The following is a 20,246-nucleotide window of genomic DNA, read 5'->3' on the forward strand; positions in this document are numbered from 1 at the left end:
TCACTGCTTCCCGAGCCTATGCAACTAGGCAGAGCTGGGCTGTCGCCAGCGGAACGGCAATACAGAATCAACACGAAGAGTTGTCTGTATTGGGGACTCTTAGTCATTTTGTGTCCTCTTGTCCTTTAAAACCAGGTTCACAGGTAGGAGTTCTCTGGTGGGCAATATCGGCCAGGATACAAGAATGTCAAGCCGGATGCACTGTCTCGCCGCTATAACCTTATGCTATTATCCCGGGGCCCGAGACCATCCTTCCCACCTCGTGCCTGGGCTATAGGGAAGCAGGTCCGGGAGGCGCAGTGTTCCCAGCCGAACCCCGGGGGGGTCTCCAGATAACCAGATGTTCGTGCCTGATGCAGTCCGCTTCGCGGTCTTGGCTTCCGTCGGGCCCTGACTTTTGTGCGACAATGCTATTCGTCCCTGACGTCTCCGCATTCGTCGCCACTTGCACGGTTTGTTCACAAAACAAGACTCCTCGACAAGCTCAGGCTGGTCTTCTCCAACCACTCCCTGTCCCTCACCGTCCCTGGCCTCACATCTCCCTGGACTTCGTCACGGGTCTTCCCCCATCTGATGGCAACACCGCCATCTTGACAGTGGTGGATCGGTTTTCCAAAGCCGACCACTTCATTCCTCTTCCCAAACTACCCTCTGCCAAAGATACGGCCCAGCTCATGATGCAGCACGTCTTCCTGATCCATGGCATACCAGTCGACATGGTCTCTGACCGGGGCCCTCAGTTCTTGTCTTAATTCTGGAAGGCGTTCTGCACCCTCATTGGGTCATCAGCCAGCCTGTCCTCCGGGTTCCACCCCCAGTCCAACAGCCAGTCGGAGCGAGCCAAACAGGACCTAGAGACTACTCTGCGCTGCCTGGTCTCCGCCAACCCCACCACCTGGAGCCAGAAGCTGGTGTGGGTCGAATACGCAAGCAAACATCTTTCTCTGCACTGCCACGGGCCTATCTCCTTTTGAGTGTTCCCTGGAGTATCAGCTCCCGCTCTTCCCTGAGCAGGAAGAGGAGGTCGGCATACCTTCTGCCTCATGTTTGTCCACCTCTGTCGTCGTAACTGGAGGAGAGCCCGGTTGGCCCTACTCTAGACCACCTCCAGGAATTGACGACAAGCAGATCGCCACCAGACCCCGGCATCGTCTCGGGCAGAAGGTAAGGCTTTCCACCCTGGATCCAAAATCATTAGCCCCTCTGCTGTTCGTCTTCTGTTGCCCCAAACCCTTCTTATACATCCTACCTTTCATGTGTCCAGAGTTAAACCCATGTCTTACAGCCCTTTGTCTCCTGTTTCCAGGCCCACCCCTCTCCCCCATCTCATCAACGGCCAACCGGCTTAGACAGTGAGGCCTCTCCTGAAGGTTTGACCTCGGGGCAGGGGGTTCCAGTACCTGGTTGACTGGGAGGGCCTCATCACAGATCTCCAACACTGACATCCCAGTCAACCAGGTATGTTCCCAGGTAGGACGCCAAGTGGGCCCCTAGAGGGGGGGGGGTACTGTCACACCCTGATCTGTCTCACCTGTCTTTGTGACCACTCCAGGTGTCGCCCATCTACCTCATTATCCCCTATGTATTTATACCTGTGCTCTCTGTCTGTTGCCAGGTAATTTTTTTGTCAAGTATACCAGGGTTTTTCCCTCTGCTCCTGTCTCTCGATTGTTCTTGTTTTCCCAGTGTTGACCATTCTGCCTTCCCTGAGTCTGCCTGTCATCCTGTACCCATGCCCCACCTATCTGGAATACTGACCCCTGCCTGCCCTTGACCTGTCTTTTGCCTGCCCAGGTTGGATTACTAAACTGTTGTTACTTTGATGTTATCTGAGTCTTACCTGACTCATGATAAGAGGCTGCCACAACTAAGCTAGGCCATCTAGTAAACTCGTATTTTGGACAATGGTTTTTCTAACATTTTATACAGTAGGTAGGCCTATACATGTTTTGCATGCTTATAAACATGTATTCCTATTCATGTACAGTACCAGTCAAAGGTTTGGACACACCTACCCATTCAAGGGTTTTTCTTTATTTTTACTATTTTCTACATTGTAAAATATTAGTGAAGACATCAACTTTGAAATAACACATATGGAATCATGCAGTAACAAAACAAAGTTAAACTAATCGAAATATATTCAATAGAAACATAAGCAATGGACATTAGACCAGTGGAAATTTATTCTTTGGTCTGATGAGTCCAGATTTGAGATTTCTGGTTCCAACTGCCGTGTCTTTGTGAGATGCAGAGTAGGTGAATGGATGATCTCTGCATGTGTGGATCCCAACGTGAAGCATGGAGGAGTAGGTTTGATGGTGTGGGGGTGCTCTGCTGGTGACACGGTCTGTGATTTATTCAGAATTCAAGACACACTTAACCAGCATGGCTAAAACAACTTTATGCAGTGATACGCTATCCCATCTGGTTTGTGTTTAGTGGGACTATCATTTTTTTCAACTGGACAATGACCCAACACACCTCCAGGCTGTTTAAGAGCTATTTGACCAAGAAGGAGAGTGATGGAGTGCTGCATCAGATGACCTAGCCTCCACAATCACCTGACCTCAACCTTATTGAGATGGTTTGGGATGAGTTGGACCACATATTGAAGGAAAAGCAGCCAACAAGTGCTCAGCATATGTGGGAACTCCTTCAAGACTATTGGATAAGCATTCCAGGTGAAGCTGGTTGAGAGAATGCCAAGAGTGTACAAAGCTGTCATCAAGGGTGGCTACTTTGAAGAATCTAAAATATATTTTGATTTGTTTAACACTTTTTTTGTTACTACATGATTCCATATCTGTTATTTTATAGTTTTGACGTTTTCACTATTATTCTACAATGTAGAAAATAGTAAAAAAATAAAAACCCTGGAATGAGTAGGTCTGTCCAAACTTTTAACTGGACTGTATATTTCCTTTGATAATTGTACATATTCTGAATCATAAATATTAACAAATTGATGAAGCTCACTGAAGAGACAAATACTTCCATAATGGAGAGAAATAGGCCAGTAATGGCATATTTTTTTATAGGCACTCCTCTGTGGCTCGTTGGACAAAACCTATTGGGAAATGAATGCCGTTTTTGGATAAATGCCCGGAAATAAGGTCTGTGGTAAACACAGGTTTAGGAGATCTGATACGTTTTGTTCTATCAGCTAACGTGACTTTTTGTGAATTTTTAAGCATTTATGTAATTTAAAAAAGCACATAAATCACATTAAGGCTTCATAATTCATAGAGGTCATGTTAGCTGACTGCTTTTATCTCATAGAGCAAAACATGAAGGATTCATAATTCCTAGAGGTCAGGTTAACTGACTAATAGTAACTCATAGAACAGAACATGAAGGCTTCATAATTTATAAAGGTCATGTTAACTAACCCTTATTTTGACAAAGAACAAAACGTATCAGATCTCCTAAGCCTGTGTTTACCTCAGACCTTGTTATCGTCGTGGACCCCAAAACCCTGTTCTCTCCCCATTCATTTTCAACCTTGGGGGAAAAAATTGGCAATATGGTCAAAAATGTGACAACAAAAATTAGCTTTTTGGTCTTAATTTAAGGTTAGAAGTGTGGTTAGGGTTAATGTTAGGTTTAAAAACACATTTTAAGAAGATCAATTGTAGAAATCATTGTTTAGGTTTATGACTTTGTGGCTGTGCCAACTAGTAACAACCATACAAGCTGGCGAGTAGTCCTTAAAACCGGAAATTAGTTCGTTTAGTCATGTGGAAAATTGGTTTTGGGATAGACGACGATAATAAGGTCTGAGGTTAACACGGGCTTATGAGATCATATATGTTTTGTTCTATGAGATAGTAGTAAGTTAACATGACCGTATTTTTGGCGTTTATCCAAAACCCTACAAAAACTCCATTAATTTCCCCATAGGCTTTGTCCAACGAACCATTGCGAAGTTAGTGCCTACAAAAATACGCCATTATTATTGCTCTCTATCGGTATATCCATAATCTTTGTCTCTATAGAATAGCTGTAGTGCCCTCAACCAAGCTTGACAAGGCTTTGCCAGCTATCAGAAAGTTGTGTGATAGGAAGTGCGAATGGGGTCTTAACCAATCAGAAGACTCATTTTCAGTGTCAAACACAGTAAAATCCAATCACAGCGGGCTATCTGCAAAGGTGTGTAATATCCATCCCATAGACACAATTTCATGCACCGTTACAGTGTATAATTTTTGGACAAGGAGTTGCACGGTGGACAATTGTACCTAATGTATCTCGGCAAATTAGTGCGTCTGATTTGTTTTTAGCTGGGGACTTCCGACATTTTTTCCGCGCTTCGGGACGTAAAACTAAGCGCTGTGGAGACTGGAGCGCGCCGCCTCAAATAGTCTATGACCCATGCAGAGCATACAAAGCCCGAAGTAGGCTACCACTCGCTGTCAGGACTACTGTTTGTGTTGATGTCATCGGTGGCCGTGGTCGAACCGGAGCGACCCACGATTTCTAGTCAGGATTACTAGAATAACCAAAATATATCGTACAATAATAGTCGTGTTTTTGGCCAACAGTGAATATGGGAGTTCTGGCGCACTGTGTTATTCTTTTTATATTCCAGCATTTGACGTCATCTTATGATTTTAAAGAAGGACTATATAACAGCGGTCAGTATGAATTTGTGAAAGATCCCAGTTTGAATATCGAAAAGAGATCACCAGATTTAGATCCGTTTGATTCTGAATCATCCGACCACATTAGGAGCAGAAGAAGTGCGAATCAAGGGGACTGTAACCGTCTCCAGGGATTCGACACCAAGTTGACTAACAACACCCAAACCGTAAGTTAACCCCGCAGGTCCGGTTAGGTTACACTCACCCACATAATAGGTTAATGCTCTTCGGGTGACACTTTACCTCGACAATTATCCTCATAATAACATGACTGCTCCCTTCTCAAATGACGTGGGTTTTAACAGTGCAAATGATATGTTGCGGTTGCCATGCAACTAACCAAATAGCATATATTTTCCAGTTGTGTAAAACACTTCTTGTGTTAATGCTACGGCATGTGAACGAGATCAATGTTTTCATGTTTGACTCACTGAACTATCGTCAAGCCAGCCCTTACCCCCCTAAAGAAATATTGCCGTTTTGAAACTGCAGTAAAAGTGCAGTAACTGCAATCGAATGTCGTATCTTGGACGCATTTGCAGCACACTGCAGTTATACTGCACTCTGACTGCGATATTTTTTCGTAATGGCTAATGAGGATTCATAATAAATAGAAATCAAGATAAATGTTTATTTGTCACATGCTTCGTTGACAAGTGTAACGCGTACAACCCCCCCCCCCCCCCCCCCCATTTACTTACGGATCTTTTTCCAACAGCATATCATTGACACAAGTAGGCTACTGGAGTTAAAGATTACTTCAACCCCGTACAGAGCAGGGCTATGGGTTATAATCTTCAATTTAGCATCTCTGTAGCTAATTGTTTTAGGGTATCTGTAAATCACGTCACGTTTAATCTTATGTGAGTTTAGCATACAGTTTGTCTTCTGTTCTACAGCTCTAATACAGTATAGAAATACAAAGAGCAATTCATTTAAATGTTATATCCCTCCCAGTGCCGTACTGCATGGAGGCCATTCTCCAGTCTAGTGTAAACGTATACTAATATGCGTCTCCAGTTAGTCCGGTCTCTCAACTGTTCCCTGTCTAATGGTTATGAGTCTGACCTATATTTCCCCACAGGAATGATGCTGCTGTACTTCATACTAGGCCTTGTTTAGCGAGCTTGTTTTTCCACATGGCTTGAACTGGCATTATTTTTCAATAAGGATATATTCTTTATCTATGTAAGCTATAGACAATAGTTGTAACCCAGTGTACGTTTGATAGTTAGGTAATTCATGGAATTTAACCTTTATTTAACCAGGGAAGTCAGTTAAGAACAAATTCTTATTTTCAATGACAGCCTAGGAACAGTGGGTTAACTGGGGGGCAGAACGACAGATTTGTCAGCTCGGGGGTTTGAACTCGCAACCTTCCGGTTACTAGTCCAACTCTCTAACCACTAGGCTACTCTGCCGCCCCAATGGTGGTGGTGTACTTAATACTACAAATTACGTGGCCTGCTAGCTTGTTTTCATTTTCTGCCTAACTCTAGAATAGATAGTAAAATATCCTGTGTAGTCTATGGAGGGTATTTTCAAGAAAGTACTGGTGTCATCGGGTGTGAGTTTAGTTGTTAGGCATTTAGCTTATCAAATTCACACATGCAAAACCTGTGGTTCAGGCTACCTTGTTATTATGTTCTGACTCAGTGTGTCTGGATGGTAAAATGTTTTTCAAGAATGGTAATAGGCTAGGCATATAGGGAAAGGGTGTGTGTAGTTAGATATGTTTACAAGCAACTGTTTCTGCTTCTGAGAGCACTTCTGCCATTTACAATAGGCTCCATGGCAGAACTGATGACAATTGGGAGTAGGCCCATATTCATAGGCTTTTGACTATCCATTGATCAGCCTTGAGATGTTTCTACAACTTGATTGGAGTCCATCTATGGTAAATTCAATTTATTGGACATGATTTGGAAAGGCACACACCTGTCAAGGCACAGATCTGGGGAAGGGTACCAAAAAAAAGTGAAAGAAGTTTGGAACCACCAAGACTCTACCTAGAGCTGGCCTCCCGGCCAAACTGAGCAATCCAGGGGAGAAGGACCCGATGGTCACTCTTGACAGAGCTCTAGAGTTCCTCTGTGGAGATGGGAGAACCTTCCAGAAGGACAACCATCTCTGTAGCACTCCACCGATCAAGCCTTTATGGTAGATTGGCTAGACTGAAGCCACTCAGTAAAAGGCACATGGAGTTTGCCAAAAGGCACCTGAAGACTCAGACCATGAGAAACAAGATTCTCTGGTATGATGAAACCAATATTGAACTCTTTGGCCTGAATGCCAAGCATCACGCCTGGAGGAAGCCTGGCACCATCCCTACGGTGAAGCATGGTGGTGGCAGCATCATGCTGTGGGGATATATTTCAGTGTCAGGGATATATTTCAGTGTCAGGGACTGGGAGACTAGTCAGGATGAAGGCAAAGATAAACGAAACAAAGTACAGAGCGATCCTTGACGAAAACCTGTTCCAGAGCGCTCATGACCTCAGACTGGGGCAAAGATTCACCTTCCAACAGGACAACGACCCTAAGCACGACCCCAACGACCCCAAGACAACTTAGGAGTGGCTTCGGGACAAGTCTCTGAATGTCCTTCAGTGGCCCAGCCAGAGCTCGGACCTGAACCCGATCGACCATCTCTGGAGAGACCTGAAAATAGCTGTGCAGCAACGCTCCCCATCCAACCTGACAGAGTTTGAGAGGATCTGCAGAGAAGAATGGGAGAAACTCCCCAAATACAGGTGCCAAGCTTGCTTCATTCTTGTGTCATTTAATTGCTGCCAAAGGTGCTTCCAACAAAGTACTGAGTAAAGGGTCTGAATATTTATGTAAATGTGATATTTCAGATTTCGAATTTCTAAAAAGCAGTTTTTGGTTTGTCATTATGGGGTATTGTGTGTAGATTGATGAGGTGGAAAAATACAATTTAAATACATTTTTAGAATCAGACTGTAACATTTTTTTATTTGACCTTTATTTAACTAGGAAAGTCAGTTAAGAACAAATTCTTATTTTCAATGACGGCCTAGGAACAGTGGGTTAACTGCCTGTTCAGGGGCAGAATGAAGGATTTGTGCCTTGTCAGCTCGGGGATTTGAACTTGCAACCTTTCGGTTACTAGTCCAACGCTCTAACCACTAGGCTACCCTGCCGCCCCTGTGGGAAAAGTCAAGGGGTCTGAATATTTTCCCGAATGCACTGTACATCATGGACAAGCTGCTGACTGCCTTTCTTAATGATGTCGTCCTCAAACACCCTGTAGCTAGCTCTTCCTTAAAGCACAGTCTAATTTCAGATCACCAGATGTCCTTGAAACAAGGCTATATTATTATTATCTGGCTGTGTTAACACAGGATAGAGTAAACCAAATGTTTTTGTTTTAACATCTTACCCAATACGTCTGTGGTCTATTCGGATAACAAAACAGCTTACGCACAGACACCTCGTTGATTTAGTTGGTAGTTCCTGATAAGAATGTGTGTGTGTGTCCTGTTCTTGATTGTCCTTACCGTCGTCCTTCATTACCTTCTAGCAAGTGAAAACAAATTACATTTAGTATAAACATTTTAGTAGGAACTTATAACGATGCACTTTCTTCCAAATGATACCTTCTTCCTACATATGAATGTGTTATTGCACGTTGGCTACATCACACATAAGGAATCTTGACATGATTCAAAAGTGGTAACACCAGGCCCTGAGGGGAAAGAGTAGGGACACCACCTCCTGCACCCTAGTTAACCTCTGACAATGAACAATCAGCTTTATAGTCAGTCCTTGGCTACAAATTGTACATCTCTGAACCAACCGTGAATAGGATAAACAATGACCACTTAGTCATTATGGGCTTCCCAAAACATAATAAATGGATTCATTCCTGTACGTACAGTATTGTGTTGTCTCAGATCTTCTTAGAGTCATGCACTGATAATGATTGACATAGTTTCAGATCTAACGCCATTCATCCAGCCATTCCAAAGCGATATACTTTGCATAGTTTCTCTGTCCCAGCCAGACCTTGAAGCCAAAGGCAGGATTATGTGTAATCTAGGGACTAAATGTGTGTCCCAAATGCCACACTTTCTCCTATGAGCCCTGGTCAAAAGTAGTGACCTTTATAGTGAATAGAGTCCTATGTTGGAAGAATCCTAAAGACTGAAGGCAGAATTCCAAGAGGCTCAACCTAAATGTCCTCAATAGGTCCAACATGCTCCTGTTTGGGTACCGTACAGCATAGTTCCCACTGCAGCTTATAGTAGACCTGAGTTTACATACTATTTGAAATATTTCAAATCTATTAAATACTCTGAGAGTTTGCCTGGAGTGCCAGGTGCACTTTTGGGATTGGTCTATTGGTTCCATTGCAGCAGGCAATCTCAATCAAGCACAGATGGAAGTATTTGAAATGATTTCAAGTAGTATTTGAACCCAGGTCTGGTTTATAGATAGTACTGCCCGGATGTGGCCTGGGCCTAATCCTACGAATGTCCACATAGTGAAAGAATAGAGTAACCGCTTGATGAGATTAAGAGTTTAAGTATCTTATTCTAGCTATCTAGCAGAACCAACAGCTCTGGTCAGAAATCCATGCTTTTGGTTTAATTTCCCTGGCACTGTTTCCACGTGCTAACGTTTTAGAAGTTGTAGCACAAATCCCATTTCAAGTCATATTAGCATTTGTTTTCACGCATAATTTTCAAATCATCTATAAGTGACTTTGTTGAGCTTAACAATCAATTTTAGATCCTTTAGGAGGATTTGGGGGAAAAATGCTCATATCAGGACCAGCCAGGACTTGATTGGATGTATGCCACAACTGCTAAAACACTAAGCATGTAGATACAGTGCCAGGTAAACTAAACCAAATCATGGATTGCTGTCATAAGGAAAACAACATGTCATTTTTGTAATTTGGGTTAAGTACGTGTATGTTTGACTCTTCTTCTAAAGAGGATTTGGCAGTTGATTGACAGTTGGGACTAGTTATACTATAGTGCAGCCTCCTACTGTGAGGACATTTTGGTCCAAGGCCTACTGGTCTGGTTCTGCACGCTAAGGATTAGCGGTGTGTGGCTTTGTAACATGTGATGTTTTGTAACACTTTAGTGTCTACATGTGACGCTTTGTAACACTCTAGTGTCTACATGTGATGTTTTGTAACACTCTAGTGTCTACATGTGACGCTTTGTAACACACTAGTGTCTACATGTGACGCTTTGTAACACTAGTGTCTACATGTGTGGCTTTGTAACACTAGTGTCTACATGTGACGCTTTGTAACACTAGTGTCTACGTGTGTGGCTTTGTAACACTCTAGTGTCTACGTGTGATGCTTTGTATCTCTAGTGTCTACATGTGACTCTTTGTAACACTCTAGTGTCTACATGTGTGGCTTTGTAACACTAGTGTCTACATGTGACGCTTTGTAACACTCTAGTGTCTACATGTGACGCTTTGTAACACTCTAGTGTCTACATGTGACGCTTTGTAACACTCTAGTGTCTACATGTGACGCTTTGTATCTCTAGTGTCTACATGTGACGCTTTGTAACACTAGTGTCTACATGTGACGCTTTGTAACACTAGTGTCTACATGTGACGCTTTGTAACACTAGTGTCTACATGTGACGCTTTGTAACACTAGTGTCTACGTGTGTGGCTTTGTAACACTCTAGTGTCTACGTGTGACGCTTTGTATCTCTAGTGTCTACGTGTGACTCTTTGTAACACTCTAGTGTCTACATGTGTGGCTTTGTAACACTCTAGTGTCTACATGTGACGCTTTGTAACACTAGTGTCTACATGTGACGCTTTGTATCTCTAGTGTCTATATGTGACGCTTTGTAACACTAGTGTCTACATGTGACGCTTTGTAACACTCTAGTGTCTACATGTGAAGCTTTGTAACACTCTAGTGTCTACATGTGACGCTTTGTAACACTCTAGTGTCTACATGTGACGCTTTGTAACACTCTAGTGTCTATATGTGACGCTTTGTAACACTAGTGTCTACATGTGACGCTTTGTAACACTCTAGTGTCTACATGTGAAGCTTTGTAACACTCTAGTGTCTACATGTGACGCTTTGTAACACTCTAGTGTCTACATGTGACGCTTTGTAACACTCTAGTGTCTACATGTGACGCTTTGTAACACTCTAGTGTCTACATGTGACGCTTTGTATCTCTAGTGTCTACATGTGACGCTTTGTAACACTAGTGTCTACATGTGACGCTTTGTAACACTCTAGTGTCTACATGTGAAGCTTTGTAACACTCTAGTGTCTACATGTGACGCTTTGTAACACTCTAGTGTCTACATGTGACGCTTTGTAACACTCTAGTGTCTACATGTGACGCTTTGTAACACTCTAGTGTCTACATGTGACGCTTTGTATCTCTAGTGTCTACATGTGACGCTTTGTAACACTCTAGTGTCTACATGTGATGTTTTGTAACACTCTAGTGTCTACATGTGACGCTTTGTAACACACTAGTGCCTACATGTGACGCTTTGTAACACACTAGTGTCTACATGTGACGCTTTGTAACACTAGTGTCTACATGTGTGGCTTTGTAACACTAGTGTCCACATGTGACGCTTTGTAACACTAGTGTCTACGTGTGTGGCTTTGTAACACTCTAGTGTCTACGTGTGATGCTTTGTATCTCTAGTGTCTACATGTGACTCTTTGTAACACTCTAGTGTCTACATGTGTGGCTTTGTAACACTAGTGTCTACATGTGACGCTTTGTAACACTCTAGTGTCTACATGTGACGCTTTGTAACACTCTAGTGTCTACATGTGACGCTTTGTAACACTCTAGTGTCTACATGTGACGCTTTGTATCTCTAGTGTCTACATGTGACGCTTTGTAACACTAGTGTCTACATGTGACGCTTTGTAACACTAGTGTCTACATGTGACGCTTTGTAACACTAGTGTCTACATGTGACGCTTTGTAACACTAGTGTCTACATGTGACGCTTTGTAACACTAGTGTCTACATGTGACGCTTTGTAACACTAGTGTCTACGTGTGTGGCTTTGTAACACTCTAGTGTCTACGTGTGACGCTTTGTATCTCTAGTGTCTACATGTGACTCTTTGTAACACTCTAGTGTCTACATGTGTGGCTTTGTAACACTCTAGTGTCTACATGTGATGCTTTGTAACACTAGTGTCTACATGTGACGCTTTGTATCTCTAGTGTCTATATGTGACGCTTTGTAACACTAGTGTCTACATGTGACGCTTTGTAACACTCTAGTGTCTACATGTGACGCTTTGTAACACTCTAGTGTCTACATGTGACGCTTTGTAACACTCTAGTGTCTATATGTGACGCTTTGTAACACTCTAGTGTCTACATGTGACGCTTTGTAACACTCTAGTGTCTACATGTGACGCTTTGTAACACTAGTGTCTACATGTGACGCTTTGTATCTCTAGTGTCTATATGTGACGCTTTGTAACACTAGTGTCTACATGTGACGCTTTGTAACACTCTAGTGTCTACATGTGACGCTTTGTAACACTCTAGTGTCTACATGTGACGCTTTGTAACACTCTAGTGTCTACATGTGACGCTTTGTAACACTCTAGTGTCTACATGTGACGCTTTGTAACACTCTAGTGTCTACATGTGACGCTTTGTATCTCTAGTGTCTACATGTGACGCTTTGTAACACTCTAGTGTCTACATGTGACGTTTTGTAACACTCTAGTGTCTACATGTGACGCTTTGTAACACACTAGTGTCTACATGTGACGCTTTGTAACACACTAGTGTCTACATGTGACGCTTTGTAACACTAGTGTCTACATGTGTGGCTTTGTAACACTAGTGTCTACATGTGACGCTTTGTAACACTAGTGTCTACGTGTGTGGCTTTGTAACACTCTAGTGTCTACGTGTGATGCTTTGTATCTCTAGTGTCTACATGTGACTCTTTGTAACACTCTAGTGTCTACATGTGTGGCTTTGTAACACTAGTGTCTACATGTGACGCTTTGTAACACTCTAGTGTCTACATGTGACGCTTTGTAACACTCTAGTGTCTACATGTGACGCTTTGTAACACTCTAGTGTCTACATGTGACGCTTTGTATCTCTAGTGTCTACATGTGACGCTTTGTAACACTAGTGTCTACATGTGACGCTTTGTAACACTAGTGTCTCCATGTGACGCTTTGTAACACTAGTGTCTACATGTGACGCTTTGTAACACTAGTGTCTACGTGTGTGGCTTTGTAACACTCTAGTGTCTACGTGTGACGCTTTGTATCTCTAGTGTCTACATGTGACTCTTTGTAACACTCTAGTGTCTACATGTGTGGCTTTGTAACACTCTAGTGTCTACATGTGACGCTTTGTAACACTAGTGTCTACATGTGACGCTTTGTATCTCTAGTGTCTATATGTGACGCTTTGTAACACTAGTGTCTACATGTGACGCTTTGTAACACTCTAGTGTCTACATGTGAAGCTTTGTAACACTCTAGTGTCTACATGTGACGCTTTGTAACACTCTAGTGTCTACATGTGACGCTTTGTAACACTCTAGTGTCTATATGTGACGCTTTGTAACACTAGTGTCTACATGTGACGCTTTGTAACACTCTAGTGTCTACATGTGAAGCTTTGTAACACTCTAGTGTCTACATGTGACGCTTTGTAACACTCTAGTGTCTACATGTGACGCTTTGTAACACTCTAGTGTCTACATGTGACGCTTTGTAACACTCTAGTGTCTACATGTGACGCTTTGTAACACTAGTGTCTACATGTGACGCTTTGTAACACTTGGGTGTCTGGAGAGTGAGAGGCAGACACATTTTATTTTTTATTTTTAAATTTTACCTTTATTTTACTAGGCAAGTCAGTTAAGAACAAATTCTTATTTTCAATGACGGCCTAGGAACAGTGGGTTAACTGCCTGTTCAGGGGCAGAACGACAGATTTGTACCTTGTCAGAATGGTACAGCAGTAGGGAGGGAAAGGGAATTAGGTTCACTTGTGCACACACACAAACATAGTACTTATACACAATACTTATGTTGCTTAGCTATTTGGGCACTTTATAAAATGTAGATTAGGCATATAACTTTCTTATATATATATATATATATATATATGTATGTGTGTGTGTGTGTGTGTGTGTGTGTGTGTGTGTGTGTGTGTTATACATCGAATCTACATTTTATAAAGTGCCCAAATAGCTTTTTAGCATTTACCCATATGTTTATTATAATGACCATCTTCCCTGAATACACTATATGTACAAAACTGTGTGGACACCCCTTCAAATGAGTGGATTCAGCTATTTCAGCCACACCTGTTGCTGGCAGGTGGATATAAATCGAGCACGCCGCCATGCAATCTCCATAGCAACATTGGCAGTAGAACGGCCGGTACTGAAGAGCTCAGTGACTTTATACGTGGCACCGTCGAAAGATGCCACCTTTCCAATAAGACAGTTCATAAAATTTCTGTCCTTCTAGAACTGCCCCGGTTAGCTCGAAGTGCTGTTTTTGTGAAGTGGAAACGTCTAGGAGCAACAACGGCTCAGCCGTGAAATGGTAGACCACACAAGCTCACAGAACTGGACCGCCAACTGCTGAAGCGCGTAACATGTAAAAATGAATCCTCAGTTGCAACACTCACAACCGAGTCCCAAACTGCCTCTGGAAGTAAAGTCAATGTCAGCACAAGAACTGTTAGTCAGGAGCTTCATGAAGTGGGTTTCCATGGCCGAGCAGCTGCACACAAGCCTAACGTCACCATGCGCAATGCCAAGTGTCGGCTGGAGTGGTGTAAAGCTCACCGCCATTGGACTCTGGAGCAGTGGAAACGCGTTCTCTGGAGTGATGAATCACGCTTCACTATCTGGCAGTCCGACAGATGAATCTGTGTTTGGTGGATGCCAGGAGAAAGCTACCTGCTTGAATACATAGTGCTAACTGTTAAGTTTGGTGGAGGAGGAATAATGGTCTGGGGCTGTTTTTCATGGTTCGGGCTAGGCCCCTTAGTTCCAGTGAATGGAAATCTTAACGCTATGGCATACAATGACATTCTAGATGATTCTGTGCTCCCAACTTGTGGCAACAGTTTCAGCATGACAATGCCCCTGTGCACGAAGCGAGGTCCATACAGAAATGCATTGTCGAGATTGGTGTGGAAGCACTTGACTGGTCTGCACAGAGCCCTGCCCTCAACCCCATCAAACACCTTTGGGATAAATTGGAACACCGACTGCGAGCCAGGCCTAATCACCCAACATCAGTGCCCGACCTCACTAATGATCTTCCAGCTGAACGGAAGAAAGTCCCCTCAGCAATGTTCCAACATCTAGTAGAAAGCTTTCCCTGAAGACTATAGGCTGTTATGGCAGCAAAGGGGGAGGGATCAACTGCATATTAATGCGCATGATTTTGGAATGAGATGGTTGACGAGCAGGTGTCCACATACTTTTGGTCATGTAGTGTAAATTCCAGTTAGACAACATGCTGCCAGTCAGAACAAGATATTTTGGTCATGTGGTGTATATCCTTATTACGTTGTTAGATCTTCTGCAGTTAATTTTCAAAATCACGTATGCCTAAAAACCACTCCTGTATTACACACCCCATGACTAATGTGATGGCTTGCTTCCTTTTAGTTACAGTTGAAGTCGGAGTCATTAAAATCTTGTTTTTCAACCACTCCACAAATTTCTTGTTAACAAACTATAGTTTTGGCAAGTCGGTTAGGACATCTGATTTGTGCATGAAACAAGTCATTTTTCCAAAAATGGTTTACAGACAGATTATTGCACTTATAATTCACTGTATCACAATTCCAGTGGATCAGAAGTTAACATACACTAAGTTGACTGCCTTTAATCAGCTTGGAAAATTCTAGAAAATTATGTCATGGCTTTAGAAGCTTCTGATAGGCTAATTGACATTATTTGAGTCAATTGGAGGTGTACTTGTGGATGTATTTCAAGGCCTACCTTCAAACTCAGTGCCTCTTTGCTTGACATCATGGGAAAATCAAAAGAAATCAGCCAAGACCTCAGAAAAAAAATTGTGGAACTCCGCAAGTTTGGTTCATCCTTGGGAGCTATTTCCAAACGCCTGAAGGTACCACGTTCATCTGTACAAACAATAGTACGCAAGTATAAACAAGTATGAACACCATGTAAAACACACAAGTATTACACGCAAGTAAAACACCATGGGACCACGCAGCCGTCATACCGCTCAGGAAGGAGACGCGTTCTGTCTCCTAGAGATGAATGTACTTTGGTGTGAAAAGTGCAAATCAATCCCAGAACAACAGCAAAGGACCTTGTGAAGATGCTGGAGGAAACCGGTACAAAAGTATCTATATCCACAGTAAAACAAGTCCTATATTGACATGAAAGGCCGCTCAGCAAGGAAGAGGCCACTGCTCCAAAACCACCATAAACAAGCCAGACCACGGTTTGCAACTGCACATGGGGACAAAGATCGTACTTTTTGGAGAAATGTCCTTTGGTCTGCTGAAACACAAATAGAACTTTTTGGCGATAATGACCATTGTTATGTTTGGAGGAAAACGTGAAGCACGTGGGCGGCAGCATCATGTTGTGGGGGAGCTTACAGGCCTACAAACCTGACTCCGTTACACCAGCTCTTTCAGGAGGAATGGGCCAAAATTCACCCAGAATCTTGTGGAAGGCTACCCGAAACAATTGAACCAAGTTCAACAATTTTAAAGGCAACGCTACCAAATACTAATTGAGTGTATGCAAACTTCTGACCCACAGGGAATGCGATGAAAGAAATAAAAGCTGAAATAAATCGTTCTCTCTACTATTATTCTGACATTTCACATGTTTAAAATAAAGTAACCTAAAACAGGGATTTTTTTTTTTTACTAGGATTAAATGTCAGGAATTGTGAAACTGAGTTTAAATGTATTTGGCTAAGGTGTATGTAAACTTCCAAAGTCAACTGTATGTATGTGATGCATATCAAGTCAGTCAACAATAAACAGAATGCAAATATTCTGCTTTTAACTCACTTTTTCCTGTCAGTATTCCTTCAATGACCTGAGTGGGTCCGTGTCACTGGCCTGGGTTGGAGACGCCACCGGGGTGAGTTTAAAAAAATATATTTTAATCACGTTCCATTCTGTCCATAATTATGTGCTGATTTTTAAATGATCATTATGTCAAACTCATTGATGGAATACAGGTGTTCTTTACTAAAGCAGTAAGGCCCGTGGGGTGTGTGATTTATATATGGCCAATACAGCTCTGAGCCGTGGTATATTGACCATAGACCACCATCCCCCGAGTTACCTTGTTGCTGTTATAAACTGGTTACCAACGTAATTAGAATAGTAGAAATACGTGTTTTGTCATACCCTTGGTATACGGTTTTACATACTAAGAATTTCAGCATTCAGGGCTCGAACCACACAGTTTATACTAGTCCTTAAGCTGGACTTGTTCTCTACAGGTCATCCTGGCTCTGACAACATTCCAGGTGCCGTTCTTCATGTTGCGATTCGGCCAGTCTAAACTCTATCGAAGGTAAGGGTTCTTCATGTTGAGATTCGGTCAGTCTAAACTCTATCGAAGGTAAGGGTTCTTCATGTTGAGATTCAGTCAGTCTAAACTCTATCAAAGGTAAGGGTTCTTCATGTTGAGATTCAGTCAGTCTAAACTCTATCGAAGGTAAGGGTTCTTCATGTTGAGATTCGGTCAGTCTAAACTCTATCGAAGGTAAGGGTTGAGATTCGGCCAGTCTAAACTCTATCGAAGGTAAGGGTTCTTCATGTTGAGATTCAGTCAGTCTAAACTCTATCGAAGGTAAGGGTTCTTCATGTTGAGATTCAGTCAGTCTAAACTCTATCAAAGGTAAGGGTTCTTCATGTTGAGATTCAGTCAGTCTAAACTCTATCGAAGGTAAGGGTTCTTCATGTTGAGATTCAGTCAGTCTAAACTCTATCAAAGGTAAGGGTTCTTCATGTTGAGATTCGGTCAGTCTAAACTCTATCGAAGGTAAGGGTTCTTCATGTTGAGATTCGGTCAGTCTAAACCCTATCGAAGGTAAGGGTTGAGATTCGGTCAGTCTAAACTCTATCGAAGGTAAGGGTTCTTCATGTTGAGATTCACCACCAGTTATGTTGCAAGAATGTCCGTGTAAGAATACAGCTATTATTTGAGCTGACAACTGGTTAAATATTTAAAAGTATATTAGTGTATTTGGACAAGAAAGTGTTCCATTTGACCGTCTCACCTCCTTCTCTGCCTCCTCAGTGAGAACTACGGGAAGTCGTTCCAGGACGTCACAAACCTCATCAACAACACTTTCATCCGGACAGAGTTCGGGATCGCCATCGGACCAGAGAACTCTGGGAAGGTAAGACTCGTTTTGTGTTTAAAACCCGCGAACTAGCTTACATGTTCATGGCATATCCTATAAGAAATGTTTTTCTGAAAATAATGGCAACACTTTTACTGAAAGCTTAGTTACTTTTCTAAGCGTATAATATGGGATGTCTCCGTATGTAGCAAAAAAAGCTGTTTGATGTTCCTAATAGTTCTAGGAGTTCATTTGGTTTGCCTGTCCTGCTCCTCTCAGGTGATTCTGACAGGTGATGTGTCTGGCAGCCTGGGCTCTCGTATCTTTATCTCCAGAGACTTTGGGAACAGCTTTGAGCAGCAGGACCTTCCCTTCAACCCCCTGATGCAGATCATATACAACCCCATAGACGCCAACGTTCTCCTGGTCATCAGCAACACTGTGAGTAGGGGGGTCAGGGTGTGTGTGTGTGTGCTTGCTTATGGAAGCTGAAGAGTAATACAAAATATTCTTATTTCTCCTAACACCCAGACCCATCAGCACACACAAGTTATCAATACTTCTACGCACCTGTCGTCTGGCCAGTCTCCCGTGATGTAGCGCTCAGGATTGACGAGCTGTTCAGGCCTTCTTTATCTATGGCCTTATTCCCACTACAAGAGATAAAGGAGAGCGAGGAGTGGCCAATTCATATTACATCCTTGCCTTAGCCTTTTGTTGTGTCTGGAAACGTGACATTCTTGGGTCGCAGCTCAAATTTACCGTAAATATCACAGTAGACACTAGCCATTAAGCACAAACTATTTAACAATCCAAGCCCGTGCCCCCCCCCCCCCCCCCACCTTGCTCTGGGGGTCCCCAACCCCCCCCAAATATATAATAATATAATCAATATATCATCTCAATTGAATCCATTTTAAATTTGGGCTGTAACAAAATGTTGAATAAGGCAAGGGGTATGAATCCTTTCTTGAAGGCACTATAGCTATCTAGCAGGCGTTAGCTGTGTAATGGACAAGAAAATAAACCCTTTAAATTGTCTGCACATACTTGTGAATTGTTACATTATTCAAGAGTGTAATATGGTTCAGAGGTAGACCGGCTCTGGCAGCCAAAACAGCCAAATACTCCATCTAAACGTGAATCCATTCTCAATTGTGATACGATTCTAGAAACATAAAGCCCTTTACTTTCATATCACATCAAAAATAATTTGAAAAATGCAAAATACTCACTGTTTTAACCTGCTTTATCACAGTTGCAGAAGAAGACAGTGTTTTTCAGTGACATCACATTTCTGGCTGCCATTCTTCCATACCACACAGGTGTTCGGAGCTTCCGTCTGTCTTCAATTTAATCCGTTTGAGGTTTCTTAGAGCTCTGGAGCAGGTTTTCATCAATAATCTCTCAGTTCATCTTTGCCTCGATCCTGACTAGTCTCCCAGTCCCTGCTGCTGAGAAACATCCCCACAGCATGAGTCTGCCACCACCATAGGGATGGTGCCAGGTTTCCTCCAGACATGACGCTCGGCATTCAGGTCAAATAGTTCAATCTTGGTTTCATCAGATGAGAGAATCTTGTTTCTCATGGTCTGAGAGTCCTTTAGATGCCTCCTGGCAAACTCCAAGCAGGCTGTCATGAGCCTTTTACTGAGGAGTGTCTTCCATCTGGCCACTCTACCATAAAGGCCTGATTAATGGAGTGCTGCAGAAATGGTTGTCCTTCTGGAAGATTCTCCCATATCCACAGAGGTTCACTCTGACAGAGCTACAGAGTTCATCGGGTTCTTGCTCACCTCCCTGACCAAGGCCCTATTTCATTTATTTATTTATTTTTTTAAACCTTTATTAAACTAGGCAAGTTTAGAATAAAGCTGTAACGTAACAAAAGGTGGAAGAAGTCTCGGGGTCTGGATACATTCCGAAGGGACTGTATGTACTCTCAGGCTTACACTAGCATATCAAAGTGACCTTAGAACAAAGCAGGCTTCATTTGATCAATAATTATGGAAGTCATTATATGAGGTAAAAGCACATTTCCATTGAAAACATGGATGATTCACCAGGGGAGTTTCTTTATTGTCTGCAAGCAACAACAACAAAAATGCTGCTGGGATTTAAACCTATGGAGACAATTTCACAATGAAACAGCCTGTTACTACAATTCAAGTAAAAAACTTAAGACAAGTCTTCAAAATGTCTGTACATTTCAGTTGTTTCAAAAACATTGCTCTGCGATTTAAAAATAAA

General features: G+C 42.5%; 1 protein-coding gene across 1 annotated transcript in view; it reads left to right on the forward strand.

Moving 5' to 3' along the window:
- The first annotated feature begins 4,162 nt into the window (after positions 1-4,162).
- Positions 4,163-20,246, forward strand: part of LOC135527729 (sortilin-like) — a 46,214-nt gene continuing 30,130 nt past the window's right edge. Inside the window, exons 1-5 of the mRNA XM_064956248.1 lie at positions 4,163-4,810; positions 16,721-16,780; positions 17,148-17,221; positions 17,951-18,053; positions 18,276-18,437. Coding sequence (XP_064812320.1) covers positions 4,550-4,810; positions 16,721-16,780; positions 17,148-17,221; positions 17,951-18,053; positions 18,276-18,437 — 660 coding nt within the window. The 5' untranslated portion in view covers positions 4,163-4,549. The remainder of the gene's footprint in view (positions 4,811-16,720; positions 16,781-17,147; positions 17,222-17,950; positions 18,054-18,275; positions 18,438-20,246) is intronic.

Source organism: Oncorhynchus masou, chromosome 33, assembly GCF_036934945.1.
Source record: "Oncorhynchus masou masou isolate Uvic2021 chromosome 33, UVic_Omas_1.1, whole genome shotgun sequence".
Lineage (NCBI taxonomy): Eukaryota > Metazoa > Chordata > Actinopteri > Salmoniformes > Salmonidae > Oncorhynchus > Oncorhynchus masou.